At 41.2% G+C, this 19,895-nt stretch overlaps 2 protein-coding genes across 2 annotated transcripts; both read right to left on the bottom strand.

Moving 5' to 3' along the window:
- Window positions 1-1,633: 1,633 nt before the first annotated feature.
- COPRS (coordinator of PRMT5 and differentiation stimulator) lies at window positions 1,634-4,641 on the bottom strand. The gene is made up of 3 exons (XM_065735644.1): window positions 4,521-4,641; window positions 3,461-3,700; window positions 1,634-1,846 (listed from the first exon to the last, which is right to left on the bottom strand). Exons 1-3 carry the CDS (start codon window positions 4,639-4,641, stop codon window positions 1,677-1,679), a joined length of 531 nt encoding a protein of 176 aa, XP_065591716.1. The 3' UTR covers window positions 1,634-1,676.
- Window positions 4,642-5,749: 1,108 nt separating this feature from the next.
- Window positions 5,750-14,750, bottom strand: UTP6 (UTP6 small subunit processome component). Its single transcript, XM_065735535.1, has 19 exons — window positions 14,600-14,750; window positions 14,435-14,519; window positions 13,903-13,944; window positions 13,728-13,820; window positions 13,074-13,121; window positions 12,771-12,834; window positions 12,458-12,576; window positions 12,169-12,246; window positions 11,707-11,788; window positions 11,117-11,198; window positions 10,383-10,564; window positions 9,489-9,568; window positions 8,894-8,971; window positions 8,571-8,750; window positions 7,935-8,015; window positions 7,122-7,231; window positions 6,962-7,028; window positions 6,609-6,681; window positions 5,750-6,024 (listed from the first exon to the last, which is right to left on the bottom strand). The coding sequence occupies exons 1-19, from the start codon at window positions 14,689-14,691 to the stop codon at window positions 5,867-5,869; spliced, it is 1,794 nt and encodes a 597-aa protein (XP_065591607.1). The 5' UTR covers window positions 14,692-14,750; the 3' UTR covers window positions 5,750-5,866.
- Window positions 14,751-19,895: the final 5,145 nt, after the last annotated feature.

The raw sequence follows: 19,895 nt of genomic DNA, 5'->3' as shown, positions 1-19,895 counted from the left end.
CTTTTAAACCATCTCTAAAGAAGGTGGCTTTGCTTCCAGAGAATTCTGTTGATCTCACCTTGATTAAATCTGATGGGACTCACAAGCATAGTAAATATAAAGCCAAAGATAAGTGACGTTGTTTTCCCAGTCATAGGAGGAATTTTCAATCGAAGTATAACTTCAGAGTGAAACAAAATGAGAAACTTATTAGGGCCATTACTGTCTCACTGAGGGACAATAGGGCAACGCAGAACCCCAATTTAAATAGCTACTAATGTTAGCAATCCAGCTGAAAGATCTGACAGCTGCTGGTGAAACTTCTTACCAGGTAAAGACACTGAACACAATAAATCATTTTTTGCTGCCCTCTGCAGGGCAGCATTGGCATCTACAGCTGAGGCCTGGGAAACAGATAAAAAGGGTAACTAAAACTTGTACAATTTACCACTCTATTACCTTACTAATCTCTACTAAATTCGTATTTATTAACATTGAATTGAACGAGTCACAGTCACGCTTTGAGTTTTACTCTTCTTGTCTAGGTAGAAAAAGTCTCTACAAATCCAAACCTAGGCAATTCTCACTTCAGTTCCAGAGGTGAGCATCATTTTCTAGCCAATGCAGAACTCCTCTCAAAGAGCAGCTGATAACACAGCAGCACACAAAAGAAAAATACCAGGCAGTGTCAAAACACTCATCAAAACATTCTTGAGAAGTGATTAATGAAACATGAGCAACAGGAGATTGTTTTGTAAGTAGTCAAAATCATTCAGTCCACTTCGATACTTCATTTGAGAACATTTCCTTTAATTCCAAAGCAGAGGCAAAAAGGATATAGTTCCAGTTCCAGCTATTCTCTGAGAAACTTTATGGAAATATTTTGTGTTCCCATTTCCTCATCTGTTAACACAGAAATAACAAAGGATCATTAATATCATGACTCTTAATTCTCTACTGTTTGCAAGACACATTGAGACTACATAAAGGTATTTTCTTTGTCATTACATGTCTGATGTTGTGTGAAGGTGTAATAAGACAACTGTGAGACTGGAAGACAGTATGCCTGAGTACAAGGTCTGATGTGCAGAAACCTTTTCTGGGAGGCTGTCAAACACCCAGCATTTCTATAGGAAACACAATCCCAACTATGTGCCTGCATGTGTGTTACATACGTGACAGACGTTCTGCAAGTCACAAACACATCAAACCAAAAGAACTCATTTTGTATTGGCACGTCTAACTTTGTCATGACTAACATGGAGTCACAAACTGCAACACAGAAGTACAACAGAAGTTGGAAGCAGGAAGAGTTTTGAAAACCAAATTCGTTAACAGATGAAAGAAAATTACAAGTGGCCAGACATGCAAGTATCAGCATGCCAAAACTGGCAACACTTCACAATCAAGATTGAAAATTACATACTTCCTCCCACACAATGAGTTTGCAACGTAGATCTATGTAATACAAATAGAAAATGCACAGAAAATAGTGGAGCTCACAGCCTGCACCTGCACTCTGTTCCTAGAGCTCAGGCACAGTCAGTTTACAGATGCTTCAGAAACATTCTAAGAAAAGCTTTGGTGATGGTGTAGCACTGTGGCCATAAGCAGAACTCTACACACAAGCCAAAGGACTTAATGCAACTCAGTCAGTGAAGAACAGTCCAAGTCGGAAGCCAAACTTAGTTCTGACCTCATTCATCAGCATCATCAAACTGGCCAACCTCAGTCATTCTAACTGGCAGTGTAAAAGCAACACAAGCTGCATGGTGACAGCACGGGTTGTACAATGAATCCTCTCGCAATGAGCATGAGGCCAAAAGATCATTTTCCTGAAAGCTTCCACAGTAGATATCACCAGCATCTAAAAGGAGATCAAAGAAAATATTTAAACCATGAAAGATATTCAGAAAGCCAGTGGTATAACTTGGCAGATTGCTTTACAGTTCCACAGCATCTTCCAGTCAAGAGTTTCAGTCTGATCCACCAGCACTCCTGAATTACATCTACCAACAAAGCAAACAGCTGAATTTGGCAAAATCATCTTTTTAAGTAAAGTTCCTGACACACAGACATAACACTTTTCTGAAAAATTCAGTGATGAATTTGAGTCCAGTACATCTGACACCAGCATACACATGCATGCAATTCTCCTCAGGCATAGAAGGCTCATAAAGCCATCGTGCTTATTTCTACTAATTTCTCCTGCTCTCTCCAAAACCTCATTGGAGACTAAGAGGCCTGGATGCCTCCTAAAGGCTGGGTCACTGGACAAGAGCAGAAGGGTGGAGTCCTGTAATAACTAGCTCACAACAGTATCTCCACTGCATTAAGTTCAATAAACCAGTTAATTAACCAACCTGGCGTAAAAACAGGGTAAAGTCCTTCTACTGAAGCAGATTTCTATTCCAGTAGATACTGGAAGGACAACATATGCACTTACCAGTTTTCCAGCAGCACTGCAGAACAACCCATTAAATGAGAGCAATTTTAAAAGTTAAGAAGTGATAGAATGACCAAGAACATTTTTATCTGTAGGAATACACCACTCAGGCACTCACAGTCAGTATTGTTTGCAAGTATCCGAGTGCCAGAACAGCCTCCTCCTTCTAAACTTTTCTCTATTTGATGTCATAGGTCAGGACGAGTTACATGAATAAAGGAAAAAAAAGTTGTGACAATTCCAATTAAACAAATCAAAATATTACATAAATTTGAAGAGACAAAGGATTTTAAAAAGCCCAGAATGACTGAAACATCCAACAAGAAAATAGCATCTAAGAAGGACACAGCCTTTATCTTGGGTTAACAGTATAAAAAGCCACCTTAAAATCAGAGTGGCCTCACAAGAAGGCTGCAGCTCCTCCTGTATCAGCATATGGAACTGGAGTACAAAAATAAAACAGCCATTCATGGAATTAAACCAAACAAGCAAGCAAACAAAACCTTGTACGTCCTTTCCAACCTTGTGATTCCATGATTCAAACAAACCAACCAAAAAAAAACCACTCTACCACATAACAAAGAAAACCTCTACAGCAAAAGTAACAACAATTCATATCTAGAGCAGGGACTGAGTGCTTGCATCACTCCACGCTCAAAAAGTCCATGTTCTTGAAGGAGGTTAGGACTGAATTTGAGAGAAAATGAATAATCCATGAGTCTCCCTTCAGATTAACACAGATGCACTGTAGTAGAGTGTTAATTTCTATGGTGAAGCTCAATACATACAGACAATCCTTCTCATCATTTCACTCCTTAATAATTCAATTGCTCAAGCAAGAGTTATACACTAACTTCACAACACTGCCTGTAAGTCCTATTTTAGCAACAAAACTGTACTTTACAAATGCATGAGGCAAACATGAAAAAATCCCAAAAACAGAACATGGAATTTTAAAAATACATTCTCCTACAGACCACCTACTTTCACATGCTGACCAAAACTCAAAGGAACCACCAGCAAATTTGTACTTACCGTAAGGATTACATTCAGCCTCCTCCAACTCCTTATCCCAGTCTTCCACCTCATATGTAGAAGCTGCTTGCTGCTGAGGGAAAGTTATGTCCTCAGGCATGCTAGAGATCTCACTACACAAGTCTTCCATCTCAGAGTTCAGATGCAGATCGATATCATCTTCATACACAGAGATGTCAGAGAATTCACTTCCTTCAGAGTCACCATCAAGAACGCATGGGATATTCTTCAGCAAACATTCTAAAAATAACAGAAAGAGTCAAGAGATAATTAGAAATTAAACAGGAACAATTAAATACTCACAATTGAATAATACAGACAAGCATATTAACGTACTCTGTAACTACTAATGTAATTAGATACTGTTCCACACGCTGCTTCAGGTGCTTGGGGAGCTCAGATGCAGTCCTACATCACAACACTAGCACTAAGTAAGGCTTTTTTGTAGACGTCTGTTGGAACACTGCTCTCTAAAGCAGAGCATAGGAGCTAGCAGATCTCCTTCACATCTGCATCTTGATTACCTCAAGGCTTTTGCTGGTTTTGGCTGTTTGTTTGTTTAAGAATAGTGAAAAACTACAGCTCTGAATTCCTCTTTGTAGCACTAATTAAGCACTTTCTGTTCTCCCTGTGAAGAAGCAACGTTTCTTCTGACAGGATCTTGGCGATAGCGGGCCAAGAATTCACAGAAAGGCCAAACCTACAGAAAAAAACAAAACTCACACAGGAGATGAAGGGGCTCTCAGACCACACAAAACACCTCTGCACGAAGCAGCCTAACTCCAAAAGAAGCTCTCCCTTTTGTGGCTGGCCCTTATATGAGTCCACCCCGTCTGGAGGCACAGGGGCACAGCTGTAAGCAATCTGCCTGTGCTCCCTGGGCCAGACACACCCCTTCACCAGGTGCTCCATCACCATTAAAGCCAGGACCCAGCAACTCCCCTACGCTCCTGTGCACAGGCATACACAGATATCTACACAGAAACAATCTAGCACGGTAACAAACATTTCCCTTGCAGCTTTTCAGACCGTTTCCTCGAGCAGGAGTACTGCTACTTACCATCTGCTTCGGTTTGCCTGAATGTTTTGTGCTTAACTGCTCCGTGTTTCCATGTCATTGCTTCCTTCTCGTTAGGAGGCCGTTCCTCCTCGAAGCCTGAGTGCTCACGAGGAGCAGCCATCGCCTACAAAGCAGTTTTAAAGATCTCCGTTACCCCTTCTGCAGACTCCTGCAGCTGTAGCACTTCGGAGCCCTTGGGTACGTCAGTTTGTTCTCTGGATGAATCACAGCGTTTGATTTCAGAAAGCGAACCTGCCCGGGGAGGATCAGCAGCCCGGCACAGCTCTCAGCACGCTGCCCGCCTCGTGGGATGTATCGCGCCGAGGAAATAACGAGGACCAGAGCTCCCAGCAGCCCTGAGGAACCGGATGAAGATGGAGAAAGCGCGGCAGGAGGTGACACCTCAGCGGCACTGATGGGCCCTAGGGGGAGAGCAGAGGAACCGTGAGCTAACCACGGCACTGAGCTCAATCCCTGCGCAGGACAGGCCCCGCGGGCTGCCAGGCGGGCCCCTCCTCCTCCCGATCCGGAGAAGCGAGCCGGCCCGAGCCCACAGGAGCCGGCCGGGCAGCGCTGAGAGCGCCCGCAGCCCTCATCGGGCGGGAGCCGCGTGCCCGCCCCGCTCGGCCCCGGAGCGGCCGCGTTCTGCCGGGCTCTCCGGTATGGGGTGGGAAGGAGAAGGAACAAGCCATCGAACGAGTGCAGAAAGGTGGAAGAGGTGCAGGGAAGCGCCTTGCCGTTCACTGAGCTCTAAAGCAAGTCTCAACGCGTGGCCTTGCTCCCGGGATTTGTGTCTTCTCTGATGCTAACCCTGCAGTCGCTCAGAATTACTTAGGAGAAAACAAGGCAGTGGCAGAGGTCGTTTGGCTTTTGAAAATTGGATCACAGGTGGCTTCAAGGTTACCAAACAAATACCATCATTTTCCAGACTGTTTATCTAGTGTTCCATTTTTTCCTTTCTGAACTTGACATTAAGAACTCCCACAGGTGTGCAGTGGTTTATTTGGGTGGTTTTTGTTGGTTGTTTTTTTTCTGCATTTATGTGCTGCAGTATTAGCTTGCCAGTGTAAAAACTGATGCATTGCAACTTCCATCTCTACAGGCACAGGCTGGAGGAAATCTCATACTTCACAGACAACCTGAGGTATCTCTGCCATCTCCAGCTGTGCACATGAACCTGCCCCAACAGAGACAACACCAGTAACAGCTGCACACAGACAGAATTTCTTTCACACAGTGCAATAAAGAAAGTGCCCTTTAATATGACTCAGGAACATTTTCACCTTTCTACAAGTTTGTTTTTTTTTTTTAATCCACAATGTCATGTTGTAATTATTTTTAGTTTTTCATAAATGTCCAGTTTGCAATAAAGTGTATTTGGAAATGAAGTCTTCCACCTGATCTCCCGGCAACATCTTCATAGCTCGCCAGTGAATACTCCCAGAGTTCTCTGGTTTGCCCTGGGGATGACTTAGCTCTTCTTTGATATACTCCAGCCACAGATCTTTAAAGGAAAAAATGTCCAAGTTAGATTTTGATTGGATATTATTTAATAAACATACTAAATCTCACCTAGAAACCCTCTTTTTCTAAGTGTTCTTGATGTTAATGCAATGAGGTTTAGTTGGTCAAACCCCTTCCTCCTGCTCTCCTGAGGTCCAAAAGCCTGGGTTCTGCTCCCAGCTGGAGCAGCAATGTCTTAAGAAACTATGCAACTCTTCTCTGATGGTATAGGAAGCTGCTGCTGCAACTGAGCTATTTATTTGCCTAAAAAGCATACATAAGAAATCTCTATTATCAAAACATGCTCCATGCTGTTCTCAAATGTAAATTAAAGGTGATGGGCATCTCTTATGCCAACCAGTGTCAAAACTACTATTTACTACTAGTTCTTGCTGAAGGTATCCTACTGTGAACAAAGGCCCTGGATTGAAAGTGTAAGGTCACTGCAGAGTGACTGAAGAAATAAGCTCCACTCTGCATGACAGCAATCACAATAGCAGAATAGATAGCTACTTTTTCACCCCCACCTTGAATGGAAATAAAAAAGGTAGCAGTGAATCTGGGGGGTGAAGAAGAAAACCTTACCAGAACCTGCTGAACCAAACTCTCTCAAAGCACGTTCGTAGTATTCCCTCAGACGAAGCATTTTGCAGGATTCCTAATACAGGAAGGTATTAAAAGGCCATTCATTTTGTACAGAAGTGAGTCTGCAGCTTGATTACATTCTTACAAAATGGAAGTGGTGGCAATACACATACCCACACATTGTCAAAGATTAGTTACCATGAAAGCTGGTTTTGTATTACATACTATGAATCAACTTCAGAAGATAAATACTGATTACAGAAGACAACTGTTTACAAGCCTTTAATTTCACATCAAAGTTAGAAGTGTATTTTTACAAAGACAAGGCAGTAATAGGATATTCAGCAACTTACTTGCTCCTTCTCTATTTTGATCATCATCCTGAAGAAATCAAGTGAAAGCGGACGACTTTCATGTAGGCTAAAGTGAAAACAGAAATAACTTCAAACTTGATGCCATTTTCCTTTACTATTTGCCCTAGAATAATCAGGTTTCAAGTTGTTTTTTTGTTACCTGTTAAAGACTCTTCTTACTTTCTTATAACCACCATTCCTATAAGCCCAGTCGAGATACTTTTCTTTCATAGTCACAGATTCAACAGGAGCTACAGCATGCAAGGACCTCTGCAAGTTAAAAACAAACCAAACTACATAAGCTACTATTAAAGGGTTACATGAAACAGTATCTTCTCTCTCATTAGACATCTAACACACAGGAGATCTTGTTAAGTGGAAGTAATAACAAGAGGATTTCAAATAATGCCTGAAAAACAGCATTATCTAATACAACCAGTGTTAGTTTAATCTAAAACACATCTCCTTCAACATTCCATGGCATTTCCATAGCATCCTTCATACAGAGGGCTTTACAACGTCACACAAGCAACTCAATTTAGCTTCCACTGGAAATAAGTGTTTTATGTTCTAAATAAAAAAAGAAACAAAAAGAAATCCAAGGAAGTTGGATGCCAGACAAATAGTGTTACGTTTTGCACTCAGCTGTTTAGAAAATTTACATTAGCATTCACATCTCAGTTTTCTCGAGTCTTCTGCAACAAGGCTGATGTCTTCTGTGGAGTGGACAGTGTTCTGAGTTCTGACAGACATCTCAAAATACAGCAGAAGTTGTAAACATGAAGTCAGAGCCTTTTATTGGTTGTGTCTTTGAAGCACGGCAATGATCTTTATGCTTACAAACTTATGTATAGCTGACTCACAAAAACTCAGTTTTACTTGGAATGCTTTTTAATATTAACACATCCATGAAGTAACTACAGCTCCAGTTTACTTAAACATCACCACATGAAGATTTCTATTAGCTAAGTACCTGGTAGAGAGCTTCTGTATCTTCCTTGCTATCTGTGCCTTCACTCCATTCCACCCAGAGGGTCCATAATGGTAAAGTGCCCTACAAGATAATCACAGAAATGAAATGATTGAAATATAGCAACTCAGAGTGATTTTCACAGTCAGCAATGTATATACCAGGTTTGCATTACACATCCTGTGAAAACTGTCCTTATGACACAGCCCTTAGAAAGAACTTCAGACTGTAAACTGAAATCTCTTGTCTCCTTTCTATCTCATACTACAGATACTACTTAGATGGACTGCTGCTAGATATGTTGCCAGGGATGAGAGAAAAACTCCTGTGCATCACAGAGCACTGAATACAGACGTAACTGCAGAGTACAAGGAGGAAAATGAACAAATCAGTTTCTTGCTTCCTCATCGGTCCTTGTAGCCACTTTGAAATGGAAGAGCAAAAAAGCAGGCACATCTCTAAAACTTGAGATACCCAGTGCACAAACAACTTATAATTCCTGAGTGCTCCTGAATGCAGTGTGCAAGTGAAACTGACCTAAAAAGCACTCATGGAATCTAAGTGCACTGTGAAGGAAAAGAATCCTTTAAATAAGTATCAGAGTCCATATGCATGCAAGTCCATAAAACCAGCACAAACCTTAGATTTCATGTGCTTCAGGGCTTCTTCAAAACACTGGGTCACATTGTCACTCTTCAACTGGATCAGCACCTGCAGCCTCATCTGCCACATTTCCACTGACAGGCTGAAACGCTTAGTTGCAGCTTCTGCCACCTCTGCAGCCTTCTGAGAAAGGCTGGATTCCAGTAGCAGCTGAAGCTAAAGAGCAGTAGATAGTATTTTGTTAAAAGCAACACCTTGAATACAACATTGCCCACTTTGTTAAGTGCACAAAATGGTAAAGCTAGGTATGCATCAATGCAGGACAGTTCACCAGTGTATTTTTATGTACCAGCTCTTACCCACTGCTTATAGAGAGCTTCTGGCAGCAAACTGGATTCATGGGCTTTGCTGAACACACTCAGTGTCCTCTCCAGCCTCTAGAACAAGAGGTGAGGAAAATAAGCATTATTCCTTCATATACAAGATCCCAGCATTGCCAGACACCCAGTGGATTTGTATATCAAAATGTCACTGAAATCCAATAAAATTTATGTATCTCATGCTTACACACTCTTTATTTACAAGATAAAGGTAGAATTTGAGCATTTGAATTACACCTCTTCTTTGAGAAGCAGAAAAACAATATAACAACATATTAAAAGGGAACCAAGCCACACAGAGCAATTACAAGTTTGCACTCTTAACTTCCAAGATGCTCATAGCACTTTACTGACAAGGCTGATGTGTGTCTGAGGTATTCCTGTTCAGGCAGCCCACACACGTGCCCACTGGTAACACATATTCCCCTCAGACAGAGATCAAATGATTTTTTACAAGTTACTTGTCACCACTTCTGATAAAACATTCAAATAGATTAACTCCTTGTCTGAAAGATTACAAAAGACAGTAAAAATAGGGTTGTTTTGGTACTATGATTTCCTAATGACTTTTCACCTTTTGCTTTAGTTCTTCACTGTTGGTTTTCCTGTTACTTCTCTCTAAGCAGAAAGTGATGTAGCATTTCCACATGTCCTCTGCAGAATCAAAGACATTATGTCATACTTCACTGAATCACAGCAGCAAACACAAGTATTTGTCTTTAAAGGTAAGGGATAAAGAGAATCCAAGCACTAGGTGTTAATGCCAACTTTGGTTTAAAATATCATACTATAAAAGAGGTCCTAATTTAAAATATTAATGTTAAAAAATGGCTTCCCAGTATGAGCTGCAATCAGTAATTCTGGCATCGAGACCTTAGTTAAGCTGAGGCTTCAGAGCACACTGCCACAACTTTTTCACTGCACCCTTTTGCCTGTAGTTTTCAATGGACCTGCAGAAGCAAGAACATTCACAGGCAATTGAGAAAGTCTTCCATGTGCCTGACTTCAAAGACTATGTAAGCAGCAGGTATGCACCCACTCCACACAGTCTCTGTAAAGATTCTTTTGAGAATAAAGATAATGGCAGATGTTGAAGCTGGATATGCACTCATTGGCAACTCAGAAGCAATGCTTACTCACAGCTAACCAACAACATACTTCAGTTCAACGTTCTCACCGTTATTTAGGAAACCTCATTTACAATTCCCAAGCCTCTGTCCTCCTGTGTAGGTGCACACTTCTACTGTTAAGTCACATTTATAAAAGTAAACAACAAAGCACTTTGGCTTAAGCAACTCTTTCAAGATCAAAGGTACACTTGAAAATAACCTCAGTAACACACAAAAGAGATCCCCAAAACGGATCTAAAACGCAAAGCTGCTTGCAACCTCTTTCAAAACTCTCACAATACACAGTGTGCTAAAATACCAGGAAAAACCGGTGCTACAATGCAGACAGAATATTTCACCTGTGGGGACTGCAGTCACAGCCTCTTCAAAGACTGCACAGCAGCGCTCCTCTCTCTGGGTCATTTCAGACACTTTCATCTGTTTTGTGGTGAGTTCTGTGGACTTCAGGGACCCCAGCTCCAGCTCTCGACGGGCCATGTAGTCCCATGTAAGAGGATTATCACCATATTCAGTCTGCAAACTAACACACCACGTCTGTAATATCCATTTACTGCCATTGCTCTTTGGCAAGTACATTTAGAAGGGCTGTCATACTGGTCGAAGGTACAGAAATGCATGTAATTTCTAAGTAATCAGATATGAGAGACACTTCACTTTTCCACAAAAGAAAATACCAGGGTTCTTTGGTTTTGTTTGCTAATAGTATAGATATTCTCCAATAATAGTAGGAACTAGAATGGCACCTTTCCAGAGAGAACTTTCTTTTGAAAAAAGAAAAATTGGAGAAACTGAAACAGAACCACCAAATTCCACAGATCCTACACTTAAGTAAACTAACTTAGATAAAATATAAATGTCACTGAATTATTCCAAGTGTTTCTTAGCAACTTTTCAAAGCTTATAATGAAGCTTTTCGTGCATCCTTTTCATAAGAGCAACATTTGCCTCATATACTTTTTCTTAGAAGTATTTCCCATACATCTTAACATTTGTTTCCACCTGTAGTCATGAACGTCTCAACTCACTATAGATCAGGGAAGTTGAGAGAACATTTATTAAAAAAAGCCCTCACCTTTCAATAATTTCTTTTTGCAAATCTTGTGTAAAATCAAAGAGCTTTGCAATAGAAAGTAGGGCCAGACGGAACTCAACACCTGGAGATCAAGAGGAAAAAAGAAGTATTGAGTATCACATCCCATTACACACTTTGCATTTCTGTATCCCTGACAGTCTTTTTCAAGACACAGATATCATTTAAGTGTCCAGACAGACACTCTTTTCTGTAAGCCTCAGCATTCAACCCATATGGTAAGCCATATGTTGGGATGTTAACTGCCTGGCTATATACTTCAAGATTTCATGCTAGACAGTGACAAAAAAAAAGTCCATAAGGCAGGAACATTCCAGACTCCAAAGTGATAAACTGCTCCTGTCTTCTGACACACTTGCACATCCTTCAAGCTTGGTTCCACCTCTGCTACTTGTTCATTCAGTTCTTTCAAGAAAAGACAGAATGGCTCTACACAAGTTGGACCTATCAAAAACTGCACACACTGTCAATGAATTATAATCCAATCTTGTATCTTCCTAATTTATCTTTGTGAATACCAGGTGACATAAACATGATAGTTTTTCTACCAAGTAGAAGAGATATTAAATAACCTTGAATTTTCTGAGCAGCATCCCTGTAGATTATGTGAGCCATTTCCCCATTAAGAATCTTCTCAGAATAATTGAATTCCTCCTGTAATATCAACACAGCATTGTTGGAAGTTCTCCTTTCTCATATGTTTTGCAAATATAAAATGATAGTTATTCTTCATCTAAATTTATCTTAACCTAGTTTGCACAAGCTAACTATAACAAAAAGATATTTAAATGTTACTTTCCAGAAATGGCAGCTAACTTTCAAACTGAGAGATGTTAACAAAAGATTTTAGAAATGTAAAGAAAAATTAAAGTATAGAGTATTCAAACTTGGCATTGCACAACACTCAGGAAGTTTAGCAGAGCATGAACAAATCTGTCCTCAAGCAAATCATTAATAGAAACCCCTTAAAGTTATACATTAAAATGTGTGATACACAAGCAGATAGTATATCAAAGTCAATGTACATCACCTACCAAATTCATCTTCGCTTGTTCGAGTTCCTTCTTCTCCTTCCTCTGTTTCTCAGCATTCATCAGTTCCATTCTGAAATACTGAAAGAAAATACAATTAAGCAATGGGAAGAGAGGGTGGAGTCTGTGAGCCTCAGCTTATAAGGATTTGTGCTTATAGGCACAAATGTCAGACATTCAGAGATGTCCATCTTCTACTCATTCTTTAAACTGAACTGATCTGAGAAATTTGCCCAACTGGTTTGCTCTGACAGGTCAAAGAACTTCTCATAGAAGTAAACCACAAAATTACCTCTTGATAAAGTTTTGGACACTCTGGATGGAAGCGCAGAGCACGAAGGAACAAGTGCCTAGCACTTTCTGAGGAGAGTCGTGTTTCCATTTCCCATTTTGCTGCCATAATCCACAGGGCTGTAACAAAAGATAAGAATTCATATGGCTCTCACTTTACATCCCCTTTTGACTGTTCAGCACAAGCTGTCAGAGGTCTACTCTGTGATGCAGTAGCAAGGCAATACCTTGAACTGAAATCTGTAAGAACTTAAAGCAGCATTATTCAACCTATACTGATTTATAAACACAGTGCTCAGCTTTGTTTTATTTACCTGGTTTATTGGGATGAATGGCCAACATGGTAGAAAACAACTTACTAAGTTGATGTTTCGCATTCTGTAAAAGAAATAGCTTTGTTTTACAATCTCTAGTGCCAAACCAAACCAACAGCACTGAAGTTTCAGTAAGAAAACTTACAAGTTGCAGTACAATCATTCTGGATAAGGTGTTTCTCTCCTACTTTAACTTTAGACCAATAAAATCTGTTCCCCTGCCTTGTGATACAAGTTCCAGATGCCTGACTGACCAACAACCCAGTACCTTCAAGCAGTAAGAACAGTATTTTGAGAACTCACCCACTGCTTGCAAAATGCAACGTGTGACAGCCACAGCTGGACATCATCCTACAGAAATGCAAGTGGGAGACAACGACACTTAGAACAAGTCCAAAAGCACTCCTGCACACTGACAGGCAAACAACATTCACTTGGTACGTCTACTTGGCATGAAGAAAGGAGTAGTTCTGAATCCCAAATTCACTTTTTTCAGATATTCACGTTCCAGAAAAACATCTCAAGAAAACCAGCCCTCTTGCTGCCCCTGTAGTGAAATCTGTATTACAGCTGACCCAACAGAGAACTCAACTATAATGACTTCTTATGTATCTCACTTAGGCTTTACCACAAGAGCTATCAAGATAATCCCTGCCCAAACCAAGGGAAAGTTCTTTTCATTTCTAGTCCTTGCAAGCAGATGCACAAAACTCACATGACTAATGACTCAGAAAATACAAAATACTGTTTCTCTAAAAATAACAACAACAAAATTTGACATGAATGACCTACTCCTGTGATACTACTATCTGTAAGGCCAAATTTCCACTTAGATTTTCTATTACATTTCACTATATCACTGAAAATGTTTGGTAGCAGAGATATCAAGGTTAATTTTTACATCACAACATAAGATTATTTTTCAAGCTGTCATACAAATGAAAGAAACAAACTTACTTTCCATTTTCCAGTGGCACGCTTGAAGAGACTGTGGATCCTATGCATAATAGAGCTCTCAATTTCCTCCTTCTTAAATGAGTACCCAGTGCGCTAGGACAGAAACATTATTACTTTTATTACAGGAGAAAATCCAGTGCATAGGGATTGCACTTTCAGGAGCTGACAAACTTACTGCTCTTCTTTTCTTGATCAGTTCCAGCAGATTAATTTCATACTAGAGTGGAGAGGAAAAAAAACAACACATTTAAAGGCAAATGAAAAGACATGCAATAGAAGGAAAAAATGACAACAACAAAGATAAAGTGTTTGATAGCTGATCACACAGACAGTAAAAGTTACATCCAGGAAAACACAAGCCAGAATTTTGTGGCCGAATTGCTATTTTTCTAAGAGTGACTAAAAGTGTAAGAATTTTTATTGCATGTGGGACCTCAGCCTTAACTCACATACTCCTAGAATTGTGTGGTCCAAAACCTTTACACTGTAAAAGATGAGTTCTGTGGAAAGACCTCTGAAACCTGACCTAAATGTAACCCCTTCGAGTTTAAATCCACTGCCTCATGTCCTATCGGAACACTTAGGAGTTAACACTACCGGCACGGTGAGGGCAGCCTCAAGAAGCAGTCGGTTTCTTACACAGATAACTACAGAACGCCATAACCGAGACGGATCTATGGTTGGTACAGCTAATCAGCACAGCCTACTTGAATATAATTGATAAAATCCTCCTTCCGTAGGGCTCTCCGCTGTATTTTGTACTCCAGAGCCGTAGCCTTCTTCAGGACGGCCCTGCAGGAGAGAGGACACGGAGCCATCAGCGCCGGGACCTCAGCACGGGGCCGACCCCACCGTCCCGAGGGCCGCCCTACCTGATCTCCTCATGCGTGAAGAGGCCGACCCGCTCCAGCTGCTCGAGCTCCGGCACGCGGTCCTCCAACCGCTGCTCGACGCGCTCCGCCATGACCGCACCACCACCGGACCCACGCGCGCACCTCCACCCTCAGCCACTTCCGCCCGCTCTGTCGCCACTTCCGCCCGCCCCGCTCCGCCCCGCCCCTCGGGTCAGCCCGCGGAGGCGGCGCCGGGAAGGACGCGCGGGCCGTTGAAGCGCTGCGATGGGGGCACGGGGCCAATGGAAGGCGGCCCCGAGCGCTCGGTGGGCTCGTGCCCGTGGGGTTCCCGTCTCGCGGGCGTCGTTCTGAGTAAATCAGCGTTGCTACAACCAGGGCACGGTCTATTTGTTTCTTAGATGAGGGACGTCCCGGGAAAACAACAAAACGTAGGCGGCAGGGGGGTTTTTTAAGTGCGGTTTTAAATACCTGCCGCACTGCCTTTGTGCTTTTCCACGGAGCAGTCGGAGAGGAACGCTACCAGGAAATGCAGAGGCAGCATCCATCCACCCACAAGAGCAAGACCTACTGAGGTCAGGTCCTCGTGGCTGTGCAGCTCTGAGTCGTGGCACTGCTTACCTCGCAGCAACAATGGCAGTTCCAGGTGCAAGCTGTGCACGCTGGAGGTTCCCACGTCGTACACTGAGCTGCCACAAGCTATACGGTTCTGTGCGTTACAAAGCTCTGTTTGCCTTTTCAAATCACAAGAGCGTTTGCAAAATTCAGCAGCTGCCATCACTGTAGGAGTAGGAGGATCTTCGTGCTGCGAGGACAGCAGGCAGGGCGATGGCCACAGCCATCCTGTGAGAGCCCTCCTGGCTCCTAAGGCAACACCATCAAGCTCTCTGGAGCTGAATTTCAGTGAGTACCTGCAAGTCCCATCGAGCTCAGCACCCAGTAAAACAGCACTGGATAACCGTTCTCAAAGTGGTGCTTTAAGAATATGATTCATGATCATCAGTAACACTCTTTAATTACCTTGGTTTTGTCTTTCTTGAGGTGCATCAGCTCAAAGTGACCCTTGTGTAAGTCCACAGACTCCCCTAAAATAGTCCTTAAGGATGCGAAGTCCTTAAGGATGTGAAGTGAAGCTCTGTTAGCATACTGAATCACTAAGCCAGAATATGATGGGAATCACTCTGCTTGACTGTATACCTTCATTTATTTTGATATTTCTGCAAGTGATTGCACCATTTTACTCCATGGAAGCATTCTGTGTTTACAGCTTAAATGTCATGGTACACTTAGTTCACAACATGTAAATAAGAATACCACATGCAGTGTAGCAACTCAAAGCCTGGAAGCAGATGTCAGTCCTTACCTGGAAACTTGAGGGAAATTGTCTTCTTCCTCTCCCCATTGTTTATGCACCAGGCTCTCATTTGGCTGAAAAACAGCACTATCTGCAAACAGACACAAACAGAAACAACACTCCTCCTGAAGTTGATCATTTTATCTGTTTGAAAACGTTTCTGTGATCAACATGCAGTGCTTTGCCAACACAACCAGTTAGGAACTTTGAAATTCAACGTTGAACAATGCACGCTGTTTTAACATGGATGGCATAGAAGTGTGTGTACCCTACGGGGTAACAGCCTCCACCTCTAATTGTCTCCTGGAAAATTCAGCCACATGCACTTATCTACCAACAGGTCTTCGACATACGTGGGAGCTATTCACATGCCATCCACACACCAGTAACAATGTGTGTCCACCAGTGCTTCTTAGGGCATTAAATTCCTTCTTAGCACTTGTCAAAGCACCACAATATCATCTGATAGAAGCATATAGGCGTAGTACAAACCGCTCTGCAGGACCCATCTCTGTGGGACTTAAAGGAAGAAAGAATGGTGTGCACCAAAACAATAGACTCCCCAGGTTACTAGTTTAGGGGCCTAGTATTTCTCTCTCAAAACACACACAGTAACAATAACATTTAAAATACTGAACTTGTTGGTGAACTCATGGGATTACTTGTAAGCAAAACAGATCAAAGCCAGATTGAAAACATTTTCTGCTCCCTCAGATATCCCTCCTTTCCTGTACACGGAAAAAGTAGAACAAGAACCCAAATCCTTTCCTTTTCTTCCTCCAGCAAAACAATCCTTAGAACAATTAACATTACAGACTGTCAAAAGTGTTCAAACCAAAGTGACAAATGCAGTGAATGGCAGGCAAGCCCAGCCCAACCCTCCCGAATGCTGCATGCTGGATTTGTCATGCAAATCAAAATGGAACCTGACATGCTCTTTGTTCATTTTCCTTTCAAAAAATCTACTTTAGATGCCTCCCATGTGCCTTGTTTTAGAAGCTGACATTCCAAATGCATCACAGCAAATTAAGGGAAGGATCCATTACCAATAAAGATGTTGAGGTACAGGGTCTCACAAATCCTGTTGGGAAGACTGAAGAGAGAACTGCCGCAGCTTGCACCTGTAGGGTGACTCCATCTTCTGCTGCTTCTGCTTTTGTGAAGCCTCTTTAGAAAAGCTCCAATCAGTAGGTGCTGCAAGAGAAGCTCTGGCAGGCTGTCACAGCCTAACGTTCATAGATCATGGTCTGCAAAAAATACATACGTTCTGAATTAGCAATAGAAAGAGTGCTTTACAGCTGTCTGTATTGAAGTGCATGATCATTAACGTGCAGCAGGCAAATATTTAAATGATAAATTGGAGTAGATATATCATCTATTTCTGCTGTTTCACTAAATGAGTGCAAAAGCAATTACAGTTGAAAGATGTCACCAGATACTTATTATTTTACAGTTAACTGATATCACATGAAGATGTCATTCCAACAATGTCATTGATGTCCTGACATGAAAATAACTGGGAAACTTTCACTGGCTTTGACTGAGTGAGCAGTTCATCCTGAACGCATCTGTTAATGGAACAGCACAGAATATCACAAATTTTGAACTACATTAATTTCACCAGTATTGTAATTAAAAGAATTTATATGATTATTTGATTTGTATCAGCCAAAACTGCAATCAAAAATTGTATCAATGCACAGCTTTATTCTTGCAGATTACTGGCTCTTAGTCTGCAGCAGTAGATTTGAATGCTTCCTAGAATTTTGTTCATTCATCTCTTCAACTATTTTTGGTAAAAATAGACATTTTCATTCAATATCTTAGCAGAACAGTTATCTGACAATTTCCTCTTACATATACTCTCTTCAAAAAAAGGCAAAACCTTAACTTTCTGTGTTAGCTTGAGTGAACTTGTGAACTTGAATTTTTATGAGTTAGTTTTCTCCCTACTCATTTTCAGGCATCCTGTTTCTCCTCTGTTACCCCAATATCCAAACTTCTATAGAGGGAATTTTCAGTGAAGGGGAACTATGTCTCTGGAATTGTTTCCTTGCCAGTTCACATCTGGTACTCAGTCCAAGATCTGCCTGTTTATTCACAGTCTCTAGGGGCTTGGTACCGTAGTGGCTGCAAGTATGCTTTTTAATTTGATTTCATCATTTGGCTGCTTAGTAAGTAGGTGACAGTCTGCCTAAATGCAGCAGGGCAGTTATAACCAGTCAGTCATGGTATTCTAGCTGATGCTTCATGATCAAGTCAAATGCCAGTCATATTTTAACAATTTGAAACTATATCAATCATCTCCCACATACTCCCAAACTGTCAGCACCGTGACATGTATTGCTTAATGAGCTTTCATTCAATATTATTTCTTGCACACACATTTTTACTCAGCAGTTTTGTCAGAGTGCTAAAGAGTAGAGTCTTGCTAATCTTCATTTATTTCCCAAGTCTGTTTAGGTTCAAAAAGGTAAAATTGTGTCATAGTTTTGAGTGACCTACACACATTAAAAAAAAAAAAAGCAAGTAAATACAAAATTTTCTTAGAGAAAAGTCTTGTATCTTTTAACATCCAGGATGTGGTACCAGCATCAATGAAGATGACATACCAAGGAGCATAAATTATACCAGATAAAGATTTGTTTCTCTATCCAAAAAGTGGGATTAGGATTGTCGGTTTATCATTCTTGGTCACAATTTGCCTCCTGCTGTGTTTCTCATCTTATGTGGAGCTTTGTTTAGCACGGTGAAAGTGCTTCGACCACAGTCATAGCAACAGCCAGTACAATTATTTCAGCAAGTATGGTTAACTCAGATTATAGACTAGAGTAAAAGCAATCTTGAGCAGCAATCAAAAAACAAAGTAAATTCTTGATGCCATCTGAAGCAAGCTCCACACATAAAAGCACAGATAACATGCTCACTTTTCCATTAAAAATTCAGATAAGCTTTCACATGTGAATTTTTTTACTGTTGTTAGATTTGTGGGTTTACAGTTAAATAATTAGAGTTAAATTATCCTAACAGATCTCCTACCTTCCTAGAGCAAAAAAATAAACTGGATCTGCACTTTTCACAATGCTTTTGAAACAGTTCTTGGAGTTTTTGTAGTCCCATATCTAAACTCTGAAAAAAAACATTACTGTTAAAAAATCATCAAGCAAAACCAAATTATCTGAGAGTCAAGAAGTACATTTCACTGTAGATGAGTCATTAAAACTGTATTCAAATATCACTAGGAGAACTCCAAGAGACAAGTCACGTGCACGTGTTTCTACTTAGCAATAAGAAAGAACAACTATCACCCCTTTTTCATAGTAGGAATTCAGAAGGTAAGAGACCTAGTGGTGTAAAACATGTTGTGCATTCACTTTTCATTCTCTTCAATAACTTGAGACAAGTAAGCAACCTGCTCACTGCAAGCTGTGCATTATGGGTGCGTTCAGATTCCCCCAGGGCCCAGCTGCCTGAGCCCTGTGCTCCTGGAATACATTTACAGCTCCATACAAAAGCAGTCCCCAGCCAAACACGTGAATGAGAATCACAAGTGGCTGCTCTGCCAGCCTTCCTGTGTTTTGCATTCATAGCTATACATCACAATACTGGGATTGCTATATATGATTTTAGTTCTTCTTTTTGCCACGCTTCTGTAAAGATTTTCCCTTAAAGTTCATTTTCTCACTTCTTAGTTCTCTGCTTATAAAAACAGGGCAGCACTAGACATTAACATGCAGGGAAGCAAAGTCAGAGCTACCACCCCAACTGCAATATGATCCTGCCATCCTAAATATACTCAGCACTCCGCCTACCTGCTCTCACACTGTTACCCAGAAGGCTGGAACAACTCTTTCTCAAGTTGAAATATCACCTACCCTCTCTGCTGTCCACAAGAGACTGAGCAGCATGTGGGAGTTGAGTTCTGCTTTCCCAGTATATAATTTTCATTCTATAGCATTTATA

The sequence above is a fragment of the Cyrtonyx montezumae genome, unplaced genomic scaffold (genome assembly GCF_038088225.1).
Source record: "Cyrtonyx montezumae isolate F1298 unplaced genomic scaffold, pur_monq_1.0 scaffold_19, whole genome shotgun sequence".
Lineage (NCBI taxonomy): Eukaryota > Metazoa > Chordata > Aves > Galliformes > Odontophoridae > Cyrtonyx > Cyrtonyx montezumae.
Note: the sequence above shows the minus strand (reverse complement) of the source record. Positions and strands in the feature narration are given on the sequence as shown.